This window comes from Osmia lignaria, chromosome 4 (genome assembly GCF_051020975.1).
Source record: "Osmia lignaria lignaria isolate PbOS001 chromosome 4, iyOsmLign1, whole genome shotgun sequence".
Lineage (NCBI taxonomy): Eukaryota > Metazoa > Arthropoda > Insecta > Hymenoptera > Megachilidae > Osmia > Osmia lignaria.
In genome coordinates this window covers 11,005,589-11,028,345 of record NC_135035.1, presented here as the reverse complement: position 1 = coordinate 11,028,345, position 22,757 = coordinate 11,005,589, and the positions used below count along the sequence as shown (strand labels likewise).

General features: G+C 40.8%; 4 protein-coding genes across 13 annotated transcripts in view; 3 read left to right on the top strand and 1 right to left on the bottom strand.

Moving 5' to 3' along the window:
* Hr38 (Hormone receptor-like in 38) overlaps positions 1 to 2,232 on the top strand; it is a 31,918-nt gene extending 29,686 nt beyond the window's left edge. For all 3 annotated transcript variants that reach the window (XM_034322587.2, XM_034322588.2, XM_034322589.2), the window contains exon 8: positions 123 to 2,232. In XM_034322587.2, coding sequence (XP_034178478.1) covers positions 123 to 379 — 257 coding nt within the window. In that variant the 3' untranslated portion in view covers positions 380 to 2,232. The remainder of the gene's footprint in view (positions 1 to 122) is intronic.
* A 3,096-nt stretch (positions 2,233 to 5,328) lies between these two features.
* Positions 5,329 to 18,262, top strand: Fs(2)Ket (Importin subunit beta Fs(2)Ket). 3 transcript variants are annotated; one of them, XM_034322585.2, is made up of 6 exons: positions 5,329 to 5,766; positions 6,332 to 6,390; positions 6,478 to 6,660; positions 6,739 to 7,092; positions 7,171 to 9,182; positions 18,121 to 18,262. In XM_034322585.2, coding segments are annotated over exons 1-6 (2,670 nt in total). In that variant the 5' UTR covers positions 5,329 to 5,705; the 3' UTR covers positions 18,122 to 18,262. The 3 variants fall into 3 exon arrangements, with proteins under 3 accessions (XP_034178476.1, XP_034178474.1, XP_034178475.1); XM_034322584.2 differs by lacking the exon at positions 18,121 to 18,262 and adding an exon at positions 9,889 to 12,847 and having other exon boundaries at positions 5,330 to 5,766; XM_034322583.2 differs by lacking the exon at positions 18,121 to 18,262 and having other exon boundaries at positions 7,171 to 9,186.
* The window catches only part of LOC117603430 (uncharacterized), a 13,103-nt gene continuing 4,805 nt past the window's right edge, over positions 14,460 to 22,757 (bottom strand). For 5 of the 6 annotated variants that reach the window (XR_004581222.2, XM_034322597.2, XM_034322596.2 and 2 more), the window contains one exon: positions 14,460 to 22,721. Coding sequence is in view for 4 of the 6 variants with exons in the window: in XM_034322597.2 (XP_034178488.2) it covers positions 22,694 to 22,721 (28 nt within the window). In the remaining 2 variants the exon portion in view is untranslated. The remainder of the gene's footprint in view (positions 22,722 to 22,757) is intronic. The other variant, XR_004581220.2, reaches the window with a different exon arrangement.
* On the top strand, positions 18,284 to 22,209 carry CarT (Carcinine transporter). The gene is made up of 11 exons (XM_034322590.2): positions 18,284 to 18,425; positions 18,819 to 19,040; positions 19,428 to 19,601; positions 19,857 to 19,960; positions 20,023 to 20,177; positions 20,251 to 20,419; positions 20,523 to 20,771; positions 21,027 to 21,241; positions 21,482 to 21,663; positions 21,745 to 21,923; positions 21,999 to 22,209. Exons 1-11 carry the CDS (start codon positions 18,369 to 18,371, stop codon positions 22,207 to 22,209), a joined length of 1,917 nt encoding a protein of 638 aa, XP_034178481.1. The 5' UTR covers positions 18,284 to 18,368.

The window sequence follows — 22,757 nt, the reverse complement described above, 5'->3', positions numbered from 1 at the left end:
AATCGAGAGCTTCGAACGTAAACAGAAACGTGGAATCGTTGTCCTCTCGAGAAACGAAACTCACCTCCTGTGAGTTGGTAGTTGACTGACAGAAACGCGTGTGTCTTTGCTTGACTTTCCAGCAAGGTACGGCCTGAAAGAACCTCATCGCATGGAGCAGCTGCAGATGAAAATAATCTCCTCCCTACGCGATCACGTCACCTACAATGCCGAGGCACAGAGAAAAGCTCATTACCTGTCCCGTCTGTTAGCTAAGCTACCGGAACTGAGGAGTCTATCGGTGCAGGGGCTCCAGCGTATCTTTTACCTGAAACTGGAGGACCTGGTGCCAGCACCGCCGTTGATCGAGAAGCTGTTCGTCGGTAGTCTACCGTTTTAAAATGTCACCTTCGAACAGCCAAAGCCTAAGGCTAGTTTCGCGTAGGACAATTCATCATCGTCACCGTTGAGATTAAGTTTACATTTTAGTTTTATACGTATATACGTATACGTAGCTCTTGCTATCTTCTTGCGTATATCCTCTGCATGGTTTTCACCAGTGAATCGCGTGAGTTAGACTCAAGATAAAATGGACAAAAGACGAGAGATCCTCTCTCGGATGCTGACGAGTTTCGAATGGGTGTGAGTGTGACCGAACGTTGTGCGGAATATTAAATTTAAGACAAAGGTTCCCTGTGCGTGTATGTAAATACATGATCCGAGAGAAGCGTGGATGCTCGGGCGCGTGATTCGACGATGTGTCCGAAGGCGGACGTGTCTGCCCGACGCGACAACTGTTACTATTGTTACTACTATTATTACTGCTATTACTATTTTAACACTGTAACGATTATTCTTGCTATCGAAAGTACAGTGGATGAATCACGATTTCTTGACGGATCGTCGATGACGAGGGTGAACATCGACGAAACGAACGATACATTCTATACATTTTTGCTATCGTTTTAGAAGGCGTAGAAGAAAGTTACCTATTTTTCGCAAACGTGCACAAACGAGAGGTTCAAGGAGTATCACACACGAACACACGCGTCTATACGTACACGTACATACACACACGAGAGAATTTTTATCACTTTTCTACCTACTTTGTACAAATCATCGCGTCGACGAACAATACGTTTATTTCATCGCTGGTGCTACGCGTAGCCGACGATCCGCCAAGCAACAAGGTTCTCTGTTTACTGTGGACGAATGTACTTATCCGTTGGAGAGAAGGAAGAGACGCATTGACGGTTTACAACATATCAGAGCAACGACGGAAGAGCGGATGTAAACACCGCAGATTAACGTTGCTGATTTATTCCCTCCCTCTCCCTTCGTGAATTTCGCTCTTCCGTGTTGACAGTTTAAAAAATAAAAAAAAAAAGAAGTAGCTCGTGATTGTGATCGCACTCGACGTCCACGACGATGCTAAATAATCTCCCTCTTTCCTAAAAATCCTTCGTTTCCTATGCTAGAAACTTTTAATCGGTGCTGTGCTCTTCTCCATTGTCGATCTAAGGAATTTAGCGTCGTCGTAAAACTTCGGGTGTCTTCAGCGTCACACGTGGTCGGGACCGTTCCCGTCCAACAAATCAACCGCTATCTTTGCGTTAATGTGATTTTAGACAGCTAAGGGAGACAAGATTGAAGTAGGACCCCGAAGTCAGCCAAATCGGACAGGCGTGTCATCGCGATACCTTTATTCGGATAATACAGAGGCTTTGCGACGGGTCCGGCATAAAGTTACCTATTACGTTATGACATTTATTTTTAATCAAACTAACGTAGAAAGTCCCTATTTATACGTATACCGCGCCGCTATTACTACTACTACTTATACTACTATTACTTGCTACTTACTATTACTTATTACTTACTTACCGCTAGCGTTTACGATTCTATGGCGTACCGTTCGCCTACCATTACCATTACTGTTACCATCCGCTACCTTCGTACCACCATTGACACCACCTTGCGTTACCATTATTCGCTAAACGTTTAAGGAACACCGTCAACGTTAAGCGCTCTTCGCCGCTCTACAGTATCTCTGGGACGTCATCTTGGAATCCGATCGACCCAAGGGCAATCGCGTCCATATTGGTCGGGGAACGAATCGATGGAAGATGGTCGTCGATGTAACCAATCGTTCGATCTCCGCCAGGGTCATCCTTTCGGTAGGAAATATCTGTCCTCTGTTCTGTATGTTACTTGTCGACGTAAAAAAAAAAAAAGTACACAGCCCAGTAAACCGATCCAACCGATACAACTTTTAATATATTCAATAGTATCACAGAGCATTGTCTTTTAGTGCACTTAATCGATCAACAGGCATTTCGCGCGGGAAAATTACCTTACCTACACCGCGTGGAATGCTGAGACAGAAACACGTTAAAATACATGTATATGTGCACAATAGGTATAAAAAATTAATTACGTGTGTATACGTTACTCTCTAATCCGCCGTGTGTATCCGCAAATGTTTAACATTTTGCAAAGAAATTTTCCTTCCATTTCGATCTCTATGCAATCACGGTTCCTTTGGAAAATCGAACTTCTTTAAATTTCTTTTTTAATTTTGTATCGTTTTAAATTTCGATTTATCGATCGAAGATTAGTTTATTAAAATAGCGAACGATTGTTGTAAACGAGCTTTGCGGATGGATACGAAACAGAATAAAATGCCCGGCAAGAAGCAAGGTACAAATGTACGCGAAAAGAAGATGTATATTGAAAAGTATCTTCCTTTCGATAGAGAAAATAGAACATCGCGAAGGAAGCGATTGATTAAAAATTTGTAATGTACTCGATGATCAATCAGAAAATAATGAATCCGTAATTAACGATAATGGTTTCTCGAGCTCGTATAAATATTTTATCGAGATTCAGGGGTTCGGTCGCTTTCTCCGCGTGTCAGGAGCGGATCGAGTCCAGAAGAGATTTAGAGGCTGAAGGAATTCGTCAAATTAAACGGTGCTATTAGGCTAATTGCGATGAACGAGCGCTCAATGAATTCGAGAGTTCTTAAGTTTTTACCTCGCCGAGGGACAGAGGGGAATGGATTATTTTTGTTCCTATTAATTAAGAAAATTAAAGGAAGTCTCGCGATCGTTTCTAATCCCTTAGTGAAAGTGAAAACAATTCGGCTCGTGATCGACGTGTACACTTCTGTTTCGATATTTATCGGATCTTTCCTGGACTCAACGCTGTATTACTTTTTATTATGTCAAATTCAACAGGGAAACAATGAAGAGAGGAGGTCAGAACGAGATGGGTAAGAAAACTTGGAAAGTATATCTCGGATCGTTCGAACGTAGAAATATCTCGATGGAGAACGAGATCGTTCGAGTATTGTTGTTACCAATTAATTGTCGTAAATCGCTGTAAAACGAACGGCCAATTCCGTTAGGTGTACTATCCTCTTTCCCTCGATGTAATAATAAATATTCAATCAACGGCTGATTTCATTATCTTTTTTTTATCGTTTTTCGTAACCTGGCGTGTTCGATGTTCCACCGGAACCGTGGTGTCGCTCGATAATCGAAACTCGTTCCCTTTCCGTCCAACGATCGAGCGAAATTTGTTGATTTTTCTTCACGATCGACATTTTATAAAAAAAAAAGAAACAAAGAATCATAAGAAAAAACAATTATCTTTACTATTTAAGAAGAAAATAAAAAATATATTCTCGTTTTCGTACGGACATTTCTACAGCGATCGATCCGTACTTCACCGTAGGAATATCTGTGGATACAGTCACAGACAGGGGCGTACTGGGACTTAAATTTTTACCGGGAGAATTAGTGACATGATCCAGGGCCCAAAACCTTATCGGACCTCCGGGAAATCTCGAAACCTCCAGGCCAGTTCGCCTCTGGCCACAGATACTAGCTGCACCATTACAAAGTACACACCGGAAGTGGTGGACGTTGCATCGAAAGTAAATTCATAAATTTATGTACATTAATGTTATTGGGAAGATCTCGTGAGAAATATACTCCAATCCTCTTTTGAAATATATATACATATTATATGAATCGCAATAAGAAAGAAAGGAATAGAAGAATAAAATAATGTCGATCGATTGCCGATACGTATTGACGGCCGTACAATTGAAAAGGAGGTGCGAATTGTTGATATCGATCGATGGTTCGCCGATGATCTCTATCGGGTCAATTTGTGTTCTCCTTGCAATTTTGTTCACAAAGACAATAAAAGGGAATTGCAAGGGAAGTTTCCCCATCACCGGCCTTTTCACCCCTACGACCGTCGATATCTAGCATCGTTACAACACTGTTATTAACAATTTGTAAAGATATTCTATTTAAGGTGTTTTACACGCGCGCACATTCACGAAACCTTCTTTCCGTGGCCTGATTCGTTGTAATTCTGTGCCGAGCCACACACAGTTCCCTCTCGCTTGATTAATATATGATACGAAAATAAAATAATATATTGTTATTATATATACATACTTATAAATATATAAATATGATTAATATAAATGAAGAAATATATATATATATATATATATATATATTATACTTTCGATATGCGAACGAGAAAGCAATTCAAAGGAATGACGTAATAAAATAAAATATTTAAAAAAAAAAGATATGAACACATTGTGACCATTATATTTTATAAATAAAAAAAAATTGACATGTGATATAGATGGTAAGGCACGCGGACGATGCGATGCGATGCATTACGAAAGCAAATGTATTCTGTATATCGTTTCATTAAATCTATTAAAATAACCGACGTTCTTTTTCCCTTTCGTAACCCCGTTTGCTGATCATGAATTGCAAAACAGGTATTCGAAGGATCGTCAATAGTCTGAAGGGATCCTGACGGTTTTCAAGGGTCCCGCGACTTTGCATAGAGCGCACCTGGCGCTTAAATACCAGTCGTGAAACCTGAAATCTAAAGAATTATATTTTCTCTTCGAATTGCAATGTGTATTATGATTAACAGTTTCATTTTATAATTTCTTTCAAGACCAAGATAGTAAAGGGAAAAAAAACTGCACATTTTTCAAATAACGTACTGTTTCAAAGTCGTAAGTTGTCTTTTTAAGTTCGTTTGAAGATCTATTCCTCGGTATATTTCTCTTTATATTTAAACAATTTAATATCTAACAACGGATGGAGACAAAGCGTTCAGATGTGAATCGCGTGAGCGTGCAGCTGCAGTGTGCAGAATTTCAAAATTAACCGGCATAACGGTTATGTTTAGGGCGGCAAGCGTGAGAGCGCTGGCAGCGGTTGTAGATGGCAGTTCCGGCACCGTGTCCACATGCGCAGAAGGAAGTTTGCACGGCGCACAGAGAAAATAGTCCGCGCTCGAAGAGACACGACGATCGCTTCGAGAAACGTGACACTCGTGACAGTAGTTTTGCAACGTTTACGCGATCCCGAATCAAAGTTTTAAAGCTAATTGATAGAAGTTGCACGTCGAGCGTACATATTGTCTCTGTTTAAAGAACAAAAGATTCATCTCTACGATAGCAAAGGGCGCGGGTATCACTGCGCTGCACGTTGTGGAAGGAAGCAGAAATCGAGTAACTAGCAGGAAGTGGGTAGAAGGGGGGTACGTCGTTGAGCTAGTTGATTTGGTGGTGGCTACATGTGGCTGTCCGCCGGTCACGACACGGAGACATTTCCTAACTGGGCATAAAAATTACATTTTCCAAGGATAATCGATCGCCGAAAGAAGCTGAAATCATGCAGATGGACCCAACGACGGTGCAACTGATCCAGGTCCTCGAAAGGACCGTGTCGTCAGGTGGGTCATTTGATTAATCGAGTTCGAGCTAACGGCGACATCATGGAGTTGAGATTCATTTTTATTGGTTACTTTGTTCCCCTTGACCTTGCTTTCCTTCTTGTTTCACGAAACATGTCGCTCAACGAACGTTCTTTGATGATTTTCACGATATTGCCTGGAAAAGTAAAATCCTACCGCGTGCGCGTCCTTTACCAATTCCTTCCGGTATGTTCGGAGGGTAATTGATATCTCGGCGGAGTAATGCTTTTATCGATTTCTTGGAAATTTTTCTACACGAATACGTTAATATTTGATGAGAATTTCTCGTTTGTACGATAATACGTCGTATTGGGCTCCGTTTGGCTGTTGCTAGGGGCTTTGTTCGCCACCGGAAAAGTATTGTCCCAATGTGACGGTTACTCCTATTGCACGTCCCCGTTGTCGGTTGGCACGGCGAATACGGGTGCATCGTGCTTTTCTAACCTCTAAACGTTGCCACAAATCTTTATTGCTTGTCATTAGTTAAATGATTAGCTCAAAAATTCATCATGTTAATAATTTTAATTTCCATTTGCAATTTCAGATAAAAATGAGCTGGAGGCAGCTCAGAATTTTTTGGAACAGGCAGCACAAACTAATTTTGTAAGTTGTTCAACCTTGAAAATTAGGCTGCTTTTAAAGTGGAGCAATGGAAATTCTAAAACTAACAGTACATTTTATATTTTACAGCATGAGTTCTTGCAAAGACTCAGCGGCGTGCTGGTTACTGCCGCTGCAAGCTCAGTTGCCCGTATGGCAGCAGGTCTTCAGCTCAAGAATCAACTTACATCCAAAGATGTCCAATTGAAATATCAATATCAACAACGCTGGCTTCAAATTCCTGTAGAAACTAGGGAATTTATTAAGAAAAATGTAAGATTCTTTTGTCTAAACCTGTGTTTCTTCTCTTCTAGTGGCATTCTATAAACTTTGTATGGTTTAAATTTAAAGATTTTTGGAGCACTTGGAACAGAAAACAATAGGCCAAGTTCTGCAGCACAGTGTGTTGCATATGTTGCTGTTACTGAATTACCTGTTGGCGAATGGACCAACATCATTCAGTTGCTAGTCAACAATGTTGTTAACCCAAACAGTACTGAAATAATGAAAGAGGCGACGCTAGAAGCCATTGGTTACATTTGTCAAGATATAGAAAGCGACGTTTTGGTACCTCAGTCTAATCACATTCTCACTGCTATTATTCATGGCATGAAAGGATCTAGTACTTCGCATCACGTTCGGCTTGCTGCTACTAGTGCACTCTACAACTCCTTAGAATTTACCAAAGGAAATTTCGAAATAGAGGTTAGTTTCGATTACAAGAGGTTAACACCGAAGTATAACTTTAGAATCGTAATTTAATCCAATTTTTTCTTTGTGCAGTCAGAGAGAAACTTCATCATGGAGGTGGTGTGCGAAGCAACGCAATCTGTAAATACGCAAGTTAAAGTAGCTGCTTTACAGTGTCTTGTGAAAATTATGTCCTTGTACTATCAGTATATGGAGCCGTATATGGCTCCAGCGCTATTTCCTATTACTTTAGAAGCCATGAAATCAGATATCGACGAAGTTGCACTTCAAGGAATTGAGTTCTGGTCGAACGTATCGGAAGAGGAAGTCGATCTATCGATGGAGGAAGGTGAAGCTTCCGACGGTGGTCGACCACCAGTTAAAGTATCGAGGCATTACGCAAAGGGAGCTTTGCAATTTTTGGTACCTGTTCTAATGAAAAAACTTACAAAACAAGAAGAATTCGATAACGAAGACGATTGGAATCCTTCGAAAGCCGCAGGGGTGTGTTTAATGTTATTGTCTTCTTGTTGCGAGGAGGCCATTTTCCCATACGTTCTTCCTTTCGTCAAGGACAATATCAAAAGTCCCGACTGGAGGTTTCGAGATGCTGCCTTGATGGCTTTTGGTTCGATTCTCGGAGGATTAGATCCTGGCTCCGTTAAGCCATTAATAGAGCAAGCTATGCCAACGTTGATAGAATTAATGTACGATACCAGCGTCGCGGTAAGGGACACGGCTGCTTGGACGTTCGGTCGTATTTGCGAGATCATACCGGAAGCGGCGATCAACGACACGTACTTGAAGCCATTATTAGAAGCCTTGATAAACGGTTTGAAGGCAGAGCCTCGCGTCGCGGCGAACGTTTGTTGGGCGTTTACAGGGCTCGCGGAAGCCAGCTACGAGTCCGCACAGACAGACGAGGATGGACAACAGCCTGATACCTATTGTATGTCTCCGTACTTCGATTTCATTATCCAGAGATTGTTGGAAACGACGGATCGCGCGGACGGAAGTCAGGCCAACTTGCGATCAGCCGCGTACGAGGCTTTAATGGAGATGGTCAAGAATTCTCCGCGAGATTGTTACGTGACGGTGCAAAAAACTACGATGGTGATTCTAGAGAGGTTGCAGCACGTACAGCAAATGGAAACACACATCCAAACTCACACGGATCGTGCTCAATACAACGACCTTCAATCGTTGCTGTGCGCCACCTTGCAATCCGTACTGCGTAAAGTTACACCGGAAGATGCGCCACAGATTTCCGACGTGATCATGACCGCGCTCTTGTCCATGTTCAATTCGAACTCCTGCAAAGAGGGTGTACAGGAGGACGCGCTCATGGCTGTTTCGACCTTGGTCGAAGTGCTGGGAGAAGGTTTCCTGAAGTACATGGACGCGTTCAAACCGTACCTCTGTTTGGGCTTGAAAAATCACGCTGAATACCAGGTTTGTTGCGCCGCCGTGGGTCTGACCGGCGACATTTGCCGCGTCTTGAGGAACAAGATGCTGCCTTACTGCGACGAGATCATGACCCTGTTACTGGAGAACCTTAGTAACAACACGGTTCATCGTTCGGTGAAGCCTCAGATTTTCTCCGTTTTCGGGGATGTCGCTCTAAGCATCGGTCCTGAATTCAAGAAGTATCTGGACGTTGTGCTGCAGACATTGGCACAAGCCTCCCAGGCTAACGTCGATAGGACTGACTACGACATGATCGATTATCTGAACGAATTACGCGAGGGTGTTTTGGAGGCTTACACCGGTATCGTGCAAGGATTACGCGGCGACATGTCGAATGCTTGCCCGGATGCTGCGATCGCTCTCGTAGAGCCCCACGTGCCCTTTATCATTCAATTCATCACGTCGATAGCACAGGATCGGGAACATTCTGAAGGCAACATATCGGCCTCTGTAGGCTTGCTCGGCGATTTGGTTACCGTATTCGGGGCAAAATTGTTGCCAATGGTAGAGACTGAACCGCTCACCGACTTGCTAACCAAGGCCAGACGATCGCGCACTCAAAAGACTAAAAGTTTGGCCAACTGGGCAACCAAAGAGATTCGAAAGCTCAAGAGTGCTGCCAACTCAACGTCCAGTTGGTGAGTAAAAATTTTCCCCTTCTCTCTTCGTGTATTATCTTTCTTTTCTTTCACCTTTGTTTTTATTTCTCATCATTTTCGTGTGAACGATGTGTGGTGCGTGTATTTCAGTCACTATCTCCGCCCGTAATGCCTTTACCGTTTTATTTGTCGAAACCTTTCATCTTATTCTTTGCAACGCCCTCTTCTGTTTCATGCTACTTTTCGCTGTGTTTAACTTGACTCGTTCACAGAGACCTGCTTTCCAAAGAACGATACAAGTGGTACAAAAGTTAGGACAAAGATGCAAGTAAGATAGAATAGGGTTGGGTGGGTGGTGGTGGTGTAGGGTCAGGTGTACCATATTGGAGGTTAAGTTGCATCTTTTCCTGGAACGAAGATTGGAGGGTTAATATAAAGGAATATTTATTTGTAAATACAAAGAGACGTTTAAATTACTGTTAAATGATACTTCTCTATATCTTCGTTTGAGAAAGAGAGTCAGCTTAATTCTAGTGTCCAGTTTCGTTTTGTTGTTGTTGCTGCTGCTGTTGCTGCTTATCGTTTCCCTTGTCGTAGCCGTGATATCGCGTGAATACGTGTACTCGACACGGAGATCGTATCTAAGAAAAATAATTAAAAAACAAAACAAATTAATAAATAAAAATTCGTAAGAGACCCGGTGAGCGACGGTTATTGATATTTGGCTCGCTTTTGTTGTTTACAGATCACCCCACGGTTGTACTGTCGTGCAATTTGATTTGACTAGAAAGCTATCGAACACAATGCAAAGACAACAAGATTGGATGGTGCGGATGCGAGTTGATGGATGTGCGTGAGTTCCAAAAGCGATGACGATGATGATGGGGTGATGAGTCTGCACGTGTCCCTGCTCTGGCGACGGTATTCGAGTACCGACACGTCGAGCGCAGCCCAATTGGTCGAGACTCAAACAAAAAACAAAAACAGAATACAAAAAAAAAAAAAAAACAAAAAATAAATAAAAGAACAAACGAAAGAATACCTGTCTGCCGGATGTCTGCCGACAACTGATGGTGAGGAGTGCAAGTGGATTGTTGCCGATGAATGAGCCAAGGCCGAAGCCTGCCTGCCGAGATGATGTTCCGGTGATGCAAGTATGCCTGATAACGAGCCTGGGGCTTCTACCCGCGTGATTGAGAAGTTGAACCTGAGGAAAGGACGACTTCGATGGACAATGATCGTGGCCAGTGAGAAAGAATACGAGAGAAAGGGAGACAGATGAATGAGAAAGAAGATTAAAATGTGATAGAGAAATTAAGTGAGAGAAAGAAAGAGAGAGTGAGAGAGAAAGAGAGACTGTACAATTAATAGTGTATGAGAGTAATTGATCGAGAGAATGAAATTTTTTCCTATACGTATGCGTGTGATAGTCGTATATATTATTAAATAAAACGCCATCGAACGAACGATTGTGCATCGTCTCGCAGAAAGTACATTTATTACGCGTACTCGTTGTAAAGCTCGAGCTTTTTTTTTTTTCTCCAAACTGTAGCTTATCAACGAAGCGTGTACTATCATTTCGATTCCTCGCTGAAACGATCATCATCCGCTCGATAGATGAGAATCGAAGCGTCATCGTGTCGTATGTTTGCTGGCGTGATTCACAGTTAACGAGCGAAATAAATGATCGTGAAAATATGATGATTGCTATCCGATGCAGCGAAATGTTGCGTGATTGCGTCTAGACTAACAGAAAGCGAGGGAGTGAAAGAGAAAAGAGGAACGTGATGAACGTTGAATGATTGTAAAGAAGAAAGGAGAAGATTTAATAAACGAAACTAAAAGGTCGGAAAGATTCGAAATACTGGTGACCCCCTGGTCCCCGATCATGCTGCGCGAGAATCCAAACGATCAGTTGTAGTATGATGATGCGTATGTTATTTTTTTTTCCCCCCGTATGTGAATGTCTGTTGCTGTTGATAATTCATTAAAATTAATATTTTGCTGGCATAAGTTATTGAGTTGTACCGAAGTCCTCGTCCGGCCTGAACGTTCGTGAAGATACACACAAGAGCGTGAAACGAAAAAAAGAAAAACAAAAAATCGAATGTCTAGCCCCACCCCCCTAAAATATAATCTACCCAATTTGTTGATCGTAGTCCTGCGTTAGATACAAGAATAATTTTGTACACGATCATCGGTCTCGTTGGAAAAATTACGTAGCGATCTTCGAGGAAGCCCATATATCAGACGAGAGCTTTTTCGCACTGCCAATTATATCATGGGACAATGTTTGCCCCGGACACTTTCTAATCTCTCGTTCCTTCCTTTCGAATTTCAAGAACCTCGAGAGATATCGATAACAAGCTCGAGGTTGCATACTGTCGAAGAAGTCGTCTTCCTGGCCTATCTGGCTTTATCGTAGAAGGGCATTCGTCGAAGATCGAATAAATTATGCGAATTATTTCATTCGTATTTTATTCAGGTACTCAGAGTACTATGATCGTGTAAATCGTGACCCTAGTTAAAAGAAAGGTACTTGGTGTACCTATACACCGGTTAACAAAAATGGCTTCCCTTGAGGAGATCCTTTATCCTCGCACTTAGGTCATTATTAGTTAAGGCAACAGTCATTTAGTAAGTTTGTAAATTCGTATGTTAGATAGTGCTTTAAGTGGGAGGATAGGATGTTCCTAATGGGGGAGAGCCATCGATGCCAGGTAGTTTACTTTTGGGGACGCTTCAAGTACCTTGACTTTTAAGGATTAGGGTAACTTAGGATACTTTTTCGCTTTCGTACACTGTCCCGTTAGACTTCTGTTGAATCCTGAAACGAGCGTACACGGAGAATAAGGGACGTCGTTGAACCCAGTCGAAGGGTTAACGAGGGAGAAATTAATTTAGTTTTGTCCTCTGCTCATAGTATTCCGGCCTCGCGGATGAGATTCCTATTAGATTGTTGTTCTTAGTAAGATTTCACGGGAAAGATTAAACGGACGGATGGTCGGTCGGTCGGTCGCCTCTAATAATATAATACGAAGTTACGTCACGTTACCGAAAACGTGGCCGTGGTTAGTGCCATTGCATTCCAAATACTTTTGCCAGCGGAAAGCACTATATTAACGTGTTAGACCACCGTTCTTTCGCGCGATTGTCGGAACTGTACATTTTAAAGCGTTTTCATTAATAATCTTACTTACACACTTTTCTCGAGTACGCCTCGTTTTTACGCGAAACTTTTACGTACGGACACGACATATAAAGAGATGTTACGTGGAAAATTAACACCCGGCTGATGATGGCGGTGGTGGGTGATGAGTGGATGGTTCCTTCGACGGGGACCGTCCTGGAACAAAAATGAGACAAACGTGTTTCGATGAAATCAAAATGATAAATTTAAATAAAAAAGCGAGGAACAACATTGGCGTAATACAAAGAAGAGACACATACGATATAAAAAAAAAAAAAATGGATAAAAATAGGGAATTGATGAGGGACGATTAAACTAAGAGACTTTTTATTAAATTGATTATCTTTTTTACGATTTTACATATCGAAGGATAACCGATGTGTCAGCTCCACGTCTGGATACAAATAAATATATATATACGTATATAATTTTTTTACTGTTGCGAACGATATTGCCAAACTTAGCGTATAAGGAAGAAAAGTTTATCTAGCTTTTAAAAAAAAAAAAAAAGAAATGACTAACCGTGAAAGAAAATGAGGGGGAGGGTGGGAGGGTAGTACAGGGAAATTGTTTCGGTTCGAGCCGCTCGTTAAATAGACTGGAGCCTAAACCTTGATCTCTTTGCAGTACACGCGCATAAATTCTCTCTATAGTATTCGATCGATCGGTAATTATTACTGAATTATTTTCAAGTAAATAATCAGACATTTTTTAACCCTTTCTCTATGACCATCATTAAACGCTTCCTTACGTTTGTATATTACAGTATGTAATTTAATATTATTTTCATTTTGAAAAATCAGGAATGATGTTAACGATCACTGATCCATTTCATATGTATATCGTTTTATCCTTTCGATTTTCGACACAGAAAGAAATTCCAGCAGACGAAACACGGTGTCTTCCAATCGCGACAAAATTTTACCTCCTTTCAAAACGCAGCTTTGCCTTGCAGTCCATGATGATGTTTACCAAAGTTGATACCTTGACTTAGAAAAAGAAAAGGAAACGAAAGTGGTTGTTCCGAGTCCAAAGAAGAATGCTTTTCTTTTACATTCCATGTAGCAGAGAGAGAGAGAGAGAAAATGAAAACATGAAAAGAGAGGAAGAACGTGAGAAAGTGAGAACGAAAGAGTGAATATGAGAATGAAAGAGAGGAACCACGACGGAGAGGACAGCGGTGCGTGTTTTTCTGCGACTTGATAAAGAACTCGATCGCTCGCCTGTTCTTCTGATTCGCAAACAATTTGATAATTACACCCTCGAGGTAGGCCGTGTCTGAGCTTTCAGGGATAGTCAGAGTTGTCCTGAAGGGGGTGGACAAATTTTCTGATCATTTGCATCAGTAGAACGCCATTTATCTTATTTTTTTATTAATCCATCAATCATTTTTAAACTAAAGGGTTTCATTATTTTGGAAGAATAATTTTGAAAGAACAGTATAAAATTTAGGAAATGAAAATAACGTGAAATAGAAAATTAAATTAAAATTGAGACTCTCTTCATGGTCCGCCGTCTGAGGGTTAACAGAAGAAAAATCAGATATTTTCAGAGTATAATTTCCTTCAAATAAATGGAGTTATACTGTATTTATAAAAACGATAAAAATTCATAAAATTTGCCCACCTTAGATTCACTCTGAATATTCGAGCATACGATTATAATTTCTTACGAATCGTTTGCGAATCACGTTATTTGGTCCACAGAGAGAGCCTAAATAGAAAGGAAAAAAGGAAACGAAACGCGAAAAAAAAGGTAGGAAACGGTCGTGGTTAGATAGGGGCTTTTTACTGCGAGTAAGCCGAGAGGGTAGGAAACTAGGAAATGAAACGCCGGCCGTGCCGAGTAACGAAGTGAAAATGAGGAATACAAATGAAACAAATTATATTATATACGCGACTGTGATTTTTTGGAGAGACTCTCGTGTGCGAGGGGTCGACGTTCTACCCTGAAGGGAGCTTGTCTCTCTCGGTGTTCTCGTATCTCTCAAACTCATCGATCCCCTCAAAGAGTTCAATTAAAACAATCAAACGATCTATGCTAATCAATATTGCAACGTGACAGTCAACGATATACAATTGATCAACACGAGCGATTAAGATAATATCTTCTCCCTAACGTTCTAGTTCTTTTTTTTTTTTTTTTCTTCTTCAATGGACACTGGTTCCAGTCTAACGCGCACACATAAATACACAGGTGAATAATAAAACGAGAGATCGAGACGCGATAGACACGTGCTCCCTGAATCAAACTCATACACGATAATATCTTTTATCGAACTATTAGTTGTTAGCCTTTTCATCGTCGAGACTCCTAGAGTGCGTGCGATGCTTCGATAGGGAACGCAAGTGAGAGCGTATTTAAGTGATAAGTATATTAAAAAAAATACACACAGAAAAAAATGAACAAAAAAAAAAAGAGATGAGAAAGAAAGCGTGTGCATTACGCTGTATCAGTGATGATGTGCGCTGTGAAGTAAACTTTAACTGATCGGGTGTGTCCTGTATCGGTGTTGCGAGTGATAGAGATAGAAGAAAGAAAGCGATCAAACGAGAGATAGAGTGAAAGAGAATTGGAAGAAGATTTGATTGTTGGAGGGATGACGAAGAGGGGGGTTGGCTCGTGATTCGACGTGAATCACGGCGTGTCACCGTTCAGGATGGGACGAATTTGTAAAAAAACGAGCAAAGATGGAAATAAGTAAAAATAAAAAAAAAAAAACAAAGAATACTAAATAAATAAAAAGAAGTTATATAAATTTTGTATCGTGACGCGGTTAAAAAGATCGGAGAACCTGTCTCTGAGATCATCTTGTTTGAAATTTAAGAAAAGCTGGATAAAATAAAGAAGACAGGATTCAACGAAATAAAACTGCTACACGAGCCGAACAATAATCCAAATCGCACAGAAGAATACTTATTAATTAATGTTTCTTTTTTTCTTGCGAGAGACTCTTCAGCTGGGCTGACAGGGTGCTCGAAGGCAGAATTCTCCGTTCTTGGATAGATTCGCGGTTCTACGTACGAGACAATATTTTCGATAATATTTTTTCAATCGTGATCGAATCGCGAAACACGAGGCCAACGCGTACGAGCTGTTGTTGTTCCAAAGCGTCAGAGACGTGGCACGGTAATGGTAGGAGAGAAAGGGGTTGAAGATGGATTGTTCCGTGAGATGCCTATTTTATCACTCGATATTTTTGTTCCGATTTTCGACTCGTGAATGTCGAGAGCCACCGTGCCATTACCGTGCACGCAACCGTGTGATTTATTCTAGAGAATTAAAGGGAAGCAAGATGAAAAAAAAAAACTAAGAAAAATTACAAAAAAAAAAATGAAGAGCGTAATTATAGTAATAAAGAGAGTCAGCAGAGTGAGAGATGGACGTTTTTTTGTGATGATTTTGCGAAGAGATAGAAGAAGAGTGAAAGAATGCTGTCGAGTGCTGCCGATTCAATGATCGGACCCTAAAAAAAAAATCATATAATTTACGCATGTGAACGAATTCGGGCGATAAACGTGGGCAAAAAGGAAGAAAGAAAATGAATAAACGAGAACACAAGTTGGATGAATTCCTGTTTCAAATTTGCTCACCCTCTCCAATCTTTTCTTTTTATTCCTTAACACGTTGACTGCCATGCAAAGTCGGATTAATGGGGTCTGAGGGGGACTAGAGTCCTGGGACCATTGTAAGTCTTCTATTTAGTACGTTAAAAAATATCGAATAACATTATTTTTTATTTAGAATAAATTTCAATTTTTAGGAGATTATACTTTGATTCTTCTGCCACGCTGAAGTTGGGAATTTCATTAGGTAATACTTATATTTTTGACAGATTTTATCTATTGAGTGACGTAGCAGTCAACGTGTTAAACTCACTTACCCAATTTTCAAAATTTTGAATCATAATAATCCTAAATAAATAATATGCAATTTAAGGATCGTCAGAAAATTTAGGAGAGGGTGCCAAACCTTCATTTCATTTCGGTTTGTGTCAGTCGTGTGATATTGCGGAGCCTGTGTTTCAATGAAGATGTATTTCTAAATGACAACGATTACATGTGACGTCGGCTAATATTGTTCATCCGAGTGCCAGAGCGATCGTGGAATGATTGTTCTGGAAATTGTGTGCTTCAAAACGTACATGTACAATCGGTCACATTAATGGATCGTCGAAGATTTGTTTACCACGGAAGGGAAGCAAACAAACGAGCAAGTGAAATAATCAGTGATCAACAAAAACACCCACGTTTGAGCGACGAAAGTCCAAAAGTCGTATCGAAGATTCGCCATTCATTCCTTTTTTCCCTTCTGAATAATCTTCTTATCTATTTTTTGCGCTTGTCACTGGGAAAATTTCACGAATTTTTTGTTTATCTGGCTGGTCATTAATGTGGCTGACCGTATATTATCGTTCATGTGTGTACAAGTAACAGTGCCATATGATAATACGATACATCATTTCGATTGCTAACGTCACGGTTCATCGTCCTGACGATCATTAAAAAAAACAAAAAAGGAAACACGAATGCGATCTATACACACTTCCTTTAAAAATCTTGTAACAAGAAGAAAAGATCCTTATGCGAATTGCTTCTACATTTTCTCAGCGAATTTTTTATCTTTTTTTATTACCTTTTGTTTTCATCGATGAAATTGCCCAAAATAAATTCAGTTTTGGAATCTGTACACACGTAGTGGTGCCATTTTTACCAGTGGTCGTCGCTCGTACTTTTCACCTCGATCCGTCGCTCGTGATAAAATACATTCGTAGATGGATCTGGGTAAAAATGGGAAAATGGGTTCCTGCAATTTCAAAAGGTTAATTTTATTCAGTTACAAAAATACAATAAAAATGTTCCAAACAAGCCAATAGCACGCGTCTCCTTATACGGTCCTTTGCTTCATCAATTAGATTACCCCGGATTAAAACGGAAGCCGTACACCTCGCGATACCAAGAAGTTCCCGTAATTTTCGATATCGTACAAAAATACCGAGGTCGACGGTTAAACGATATCGCTTTTTTATCTTCTTGATTTGTGCATTTTATCTGACTGAATTCAAAGTACACTCGCGTGATTTATTCCACGCGCATCGAAATGATCGATCGCAATGAAAAAAGCAGACCGTATAATTCAGATGAAAAATATACGGATGATTCAGAGAAAAGAATTAGAGGATGAAAAAAAAAGAGATTGTTTTTGTTTAGATATTTTGCATAAACTTGTAGTGCATTCGAGGAATGAATCGCACGGCCGCCTAGCAGCATGTGTCAGCAGTGTTCCTAATCTCCTCTAAGTACCCTTAACCCAATTGAATTAGAAGGGCACAGGCCGTGGCACGCGCCGTTAAACTCATTTCTCCTGCATTTCCTCGATTCTCTTTTCCGCGCGCGAAACGCGGCCGCGAGTGCGTGCGCGAGTTCACCTTTTTATCATTTTGCGAATAACATTGCCTGGTGTGCTTGTACACTTTCAAAGAAACAAACAACGTTGTTGTTCTCTCCGTTGAAAGTTTCGTAACAAGTTACCCAATAATCCTGATAATCGGCTGCAATCTTAGAACAGCAAACAAATTTCTTTTTACCAACTTCCAATCTCCTTTCATCCATTTCTCTTCTGTTTTTAACTAAAAAAACACGAGTAACAAGTGAGAGAAAAAAAAAATAATGAATTGTCGAAAAGAGCAAGCTTTGTGAAGAATGTTGAGAGGGATGGATTTGATACAGTGACATCGACTGATTGATCTTCTAATTGATTTAATCGTTTGGATTCGTGTCTTACCAGAACTCGCTAAAAAGAGACAGCTGGATATCTGAATACTAGATACACACTGGTCGGTCGTTGGTTCGAGGACATCGCGGGGGAGGACACCCTCGCGTCACGATCAGCAAAGGGAGAACCGTCGGTACAGGATGGAACGAATGGCATATCGGTCGCACAACCATCGGCAAGGAGCTAATACACATCACGTAACGCTTTTCTAAGGTATCGGAGACGTTTCGGTAGACTAGACGTGGGCTAAGTGCACGAGGATGGACGATAATCAAAGTGCAGGAAACGCCAAGACCACCGGGACCGCGGACGATGAAGTAAGTTGTTCCATTGCAACCCCTCGATCGTCTATTCTTTGGATTAGTGAATGAAACTGTTAGGCTCGTCGTTAGAGGATTTTTTCATTGTCATCGTGATTAACAAGGAACCTTTTGTAGATTTTTTGAAATTCTTCATATTTATGGAACTAGGGGATCTAAGGGAGACTTCAGCTTTGGACCCCATTTTCCAAAAATTCCTAATTATTACTGTAAAAATAAATCCTCATAAATTTCAATTTTTTAACCAAATATATCAACCGAAAGGTCCTCGAAGGTGTGATAGCCCCAGAAATCTTAATCCTGTTTTGAAAATAACCAAATTTAATAATAAGATTCAGGTGTCGAATGGATTAATGATCATGATTAAGAGATGGAAGTTTCGTATCGTAGGAGGGCTTTGATCTGGACGATCTTCTCCCGACCGTCGGGGAGTTCGGTCGCTACCAGAGGCAACTCCTTTGGTTCGTATGTCTTCCGGCGTGTCTGCCCTGCGGGTTTTGTGCCTTCAACCAGCTTTTCATGGCCGACACGCCACCCCATTGGTGCAACGTGCCAGGCTTGGAAAGCCTGGACATCTCCCGTAGAAGGAGACTCGCGATTCCTACTATTCAGGTGCAATTGTTGTTCTAGGTCCACTTTCGAAAAGTAACACTGTGCCTTAGGTTATCCAATGCTAGCCATCATTTCACCATGGTTACTACATATTTATCCTTTGTATCTTTGTGCTTTTTAATATGTTGGCTGTCATAGAATTATCAGTGGTCGACGGCACAAATTAATTATGAAATGAAAAGCTTCAATTAGAAAATAAAAGGATTGTATTCTTGAGGCTTCTTATTGAAGTGCGCCGTACAATTATTACTGTGTCAATCAACCTTGTTAGACCCTGCTCGTTTCTATTCATCGTATCCACCTCTATTGTCCCTGGCTATTATGCTAGCTGTAGAAATCTGGCATTCTATTCGATTGTACTATTGTAACGTTAGCTTTCATAATTAGGACGACAATGAAACGTACAGTCAATGCACACGATACGATATCGATTGGACAGCTAAGAATATTTCTGTCGTGACGACAGCTTCGTACGTACCAAACACGTCGTGGCCTGTTGTACCATGCGACCATGGTTGGGAATACGAGACATCGGAAGTCGTGTCTTCCATCGTTATTGATGTAGGTTTTTAACCATCGTTAACATTCTTTTTTTTTATCAGGGGCGGACAGAAGTTAAATTTTTACTGAGAACTTAGTGACACGATGAGCCCTAATTTTAATAAATTAGACCTTAAATCCTTACTGGGTTCATCGGAAATTTTCCTGAACCACCAATGGCCAGCCGTCCCTGATTTTAACTCGAAATTTCACAGACACCTTGCAGCTGATATTAGAATTAACGATAATGATTAATGACGATTAATGATATTTCAGTTCAATCTAGTGTGCGACTATGCAATTTATCCAACGATCGGTTTGGTCGCCTTGAACACAGGAGGACCCATAGGCGTGTACCTGTTCGGCACTCTAAACGATAGGTAATTATCTGTTATAAAAAACATTAATCATTTTATCACAAAGTATGTCTTACGTTTCGTAGAATCGGTAGAAGGCTATCGTTTTTCACCTGTTTGGCGACGTTAATCACCGGTGGTTTTTTAACCTCCATGTCGAACAGTTTCTGGACATGGGCTGCTACACGTGTTGTCGTCGGTTTAACCATTCCAGCTATTTATCAGATACCATTCATCATATGTAAGCACTGTAAAGATAATACACAACATTGATTCTTAGAAGCATTAATTTTTATTGATTTTTCTCTGAACAGCTCTGGAACTTGTTGGACCAAATTATCGGTCTTTTGTGACGGTAATGACATGCAGTTTTTACACAATGGGCCTGTGTATGTTGGCTGGTGTGACTTATTTGATAAGAGATTGGAGAACGCTTGCTCTATCAACAAGTGCACCTTTTCTCTTATACTCGTTATATTGGTGGTGAGTGATTTCTATAGAATTCTAATTTACCACTACACCTATTTTATTTCTCAGTGTAAAATTACAATTTAGAAATTAAATTAGTCATTTTTATGTAAAACAGGTTTCTCCCAGAGTCGCCTCGATGGTTGTTGGCGAAGGGTCGCCTAATCGAGGCTAACGATATCCTCGAGAGGCTGGCAAAGGTAAACGGGAAAGAGTTACCAGCTTCTTTCACGCAGAAATTACGGCAACGAATGATGATGTCACGGTCGAAAAGCGAGGAGGAACGATTACGTAGCGGACCTGGTGTTTTGTCCCTTTTCAAGACTCCGAATATGCGTCTGAAAACATGCTTGATCACTCTGAATTGGTAAAATCAAAATCCAAACAGCTGATAAGGCGATACGTCAACATTCCAATTTTATGTTTGTTATTTTCGATCAAAATAAGTTTTGGCACAGTCCTCGAGATAATTTTATTTGCTACTCTGAGGTTTGTTTATTCTTAAAGTAGCTCGTCATTGTTTTTGTTTTTCTTCCAGATCTGTCTACAGACTGCCACTTTAGTCACAGAAAAATTAATTTCAAATAATTAAAAATTTTTTAATAAAAAATTTCTTTTTTAGGTTTGCTAATAATATGGTGTACGTGGGTTTGTCGTACTATGGCCCGGCATTGGGGAACGAAGAACACCTGAGTTTCTTTTTCTCATCCCTTGCAGAAATTCCAAGTTATATGGCTTGTTGGGTCGTGATGGATCGATGGGGTCGTCGCTGGCCTCTTTGTTTAAGCATGGTCGTCGCTGGAGTCTCGTGCATCGCCACTGTTCTCTTGTCACCGGGTACTCGACTTCAATTCCTTATCATTTAGAAAAGAAACAACTCCATTACTCCGGCAATAAATCTTGAAACATTGATATCATGAGAAGTTCAGACAATCTTGAAAGTATGAATATAATTTTTTTCATTGACTATCAATACAGTCAATATGTTTGTTTCGTTAAATCCCCCCACCCCTAATTGCGTCACTGATACCTCAATCAATCCCTTTTCTCTAATTTTTACGTTTTTATTTTTTACAGATGCCGTGGTGACCACGTTGATTTTGTTCCTCCTATCGAAATCCGCGATATCGGCCTCTTTTCTAATTATATACCCGTTCGCTGGTGAACTTTACCCCACGCAACTGCGCGGCATAGCGATTGGTTTCTCCGCTTACATCAGTGGTCTCGGACTTATCATCATTCCTTTTGTTACGTATCTCGTGAGTGATCGTAAATAGGCTTATCTCGTCTTTTCCACTGTCGAACGAATCGTATAAGAGCATTTACGTCATTCCTGGCAGGGTAAGGAGAACTTGGTGTTGCCGTTAGTAATTCTCGGCGTGGTATCGGTTATCGGTGGACTGTCTGGCTTGCGTTTACCCGAGACTCTCCATCATCGATTGCCTCAAACCGTGGAGGAAGGGGAGTTGTTCGGGAAGGATTGGACATGTGCCGACTGCTTCCGTTGCGTCCCAATCAAGTGCGAAACCATTAATAGATGTACATTCTTATTTCTTCGAAATTCCATCGATAACCTTTGTAATTACATTTGCAGACCTTCATCAGCTGCAGCTTCTTACGAGGATCTTTCAGCAAGAGAGACGGTGGAGATGCACGAAGTACCGGAGGCACCGATTCCTCAGAGATTGCTAGAAGACCAACAAAGACCGAGCGGTGCTAGTGTGCGCCGTTTGGTCCGTCAGTCTAGCGTGATGGACACGCAAAGGGACTCGGATGGGTCCATCAAGATGACTTACTGGTTCTAGAAAACCTCGAGTTTACAAATAAAACCGAATCATGAAACGACAGAGGTATTATCGCCTCTCTCCATCTTCCTCATTCTGTACAATTGAATTTGAATTTTCTGAGAGTGGAATTAAACTTTTGTTCGCCTGTTATATAATTTATTGTAATCATTTTCTGGGGGGCCAGATTAGAATTTTGGAATTCTAGAAACTTAATGATGGAGACAGTCCACAATTTTTGGAGGGGCTAGACCCACGCTCTTCTCCCACCTAGTTATTAAAAAGTAATCGTTCAATGCATTCGAATTTTGATTCGAATAACAGAGATCGCCTTGTCGTGTACATTTTGCAATTTATTCCCACAGTTGGTATACAAAACACGAGGATTAAGGTTTGGAGAAACAAAAGTGTGAGAAATCAGCCATGGAACCGACTGGTGGAATGGATCGAGCTGTCCGTGCTTTCTCGATCGAATTTTTGCCTGTATTTCCCCTATGTCTTCGATTCAAAGTCGTGTGGTTCTGTTGTAGCAGCTGAAAATACAAGAACGTCGATTCGTACACGTATCA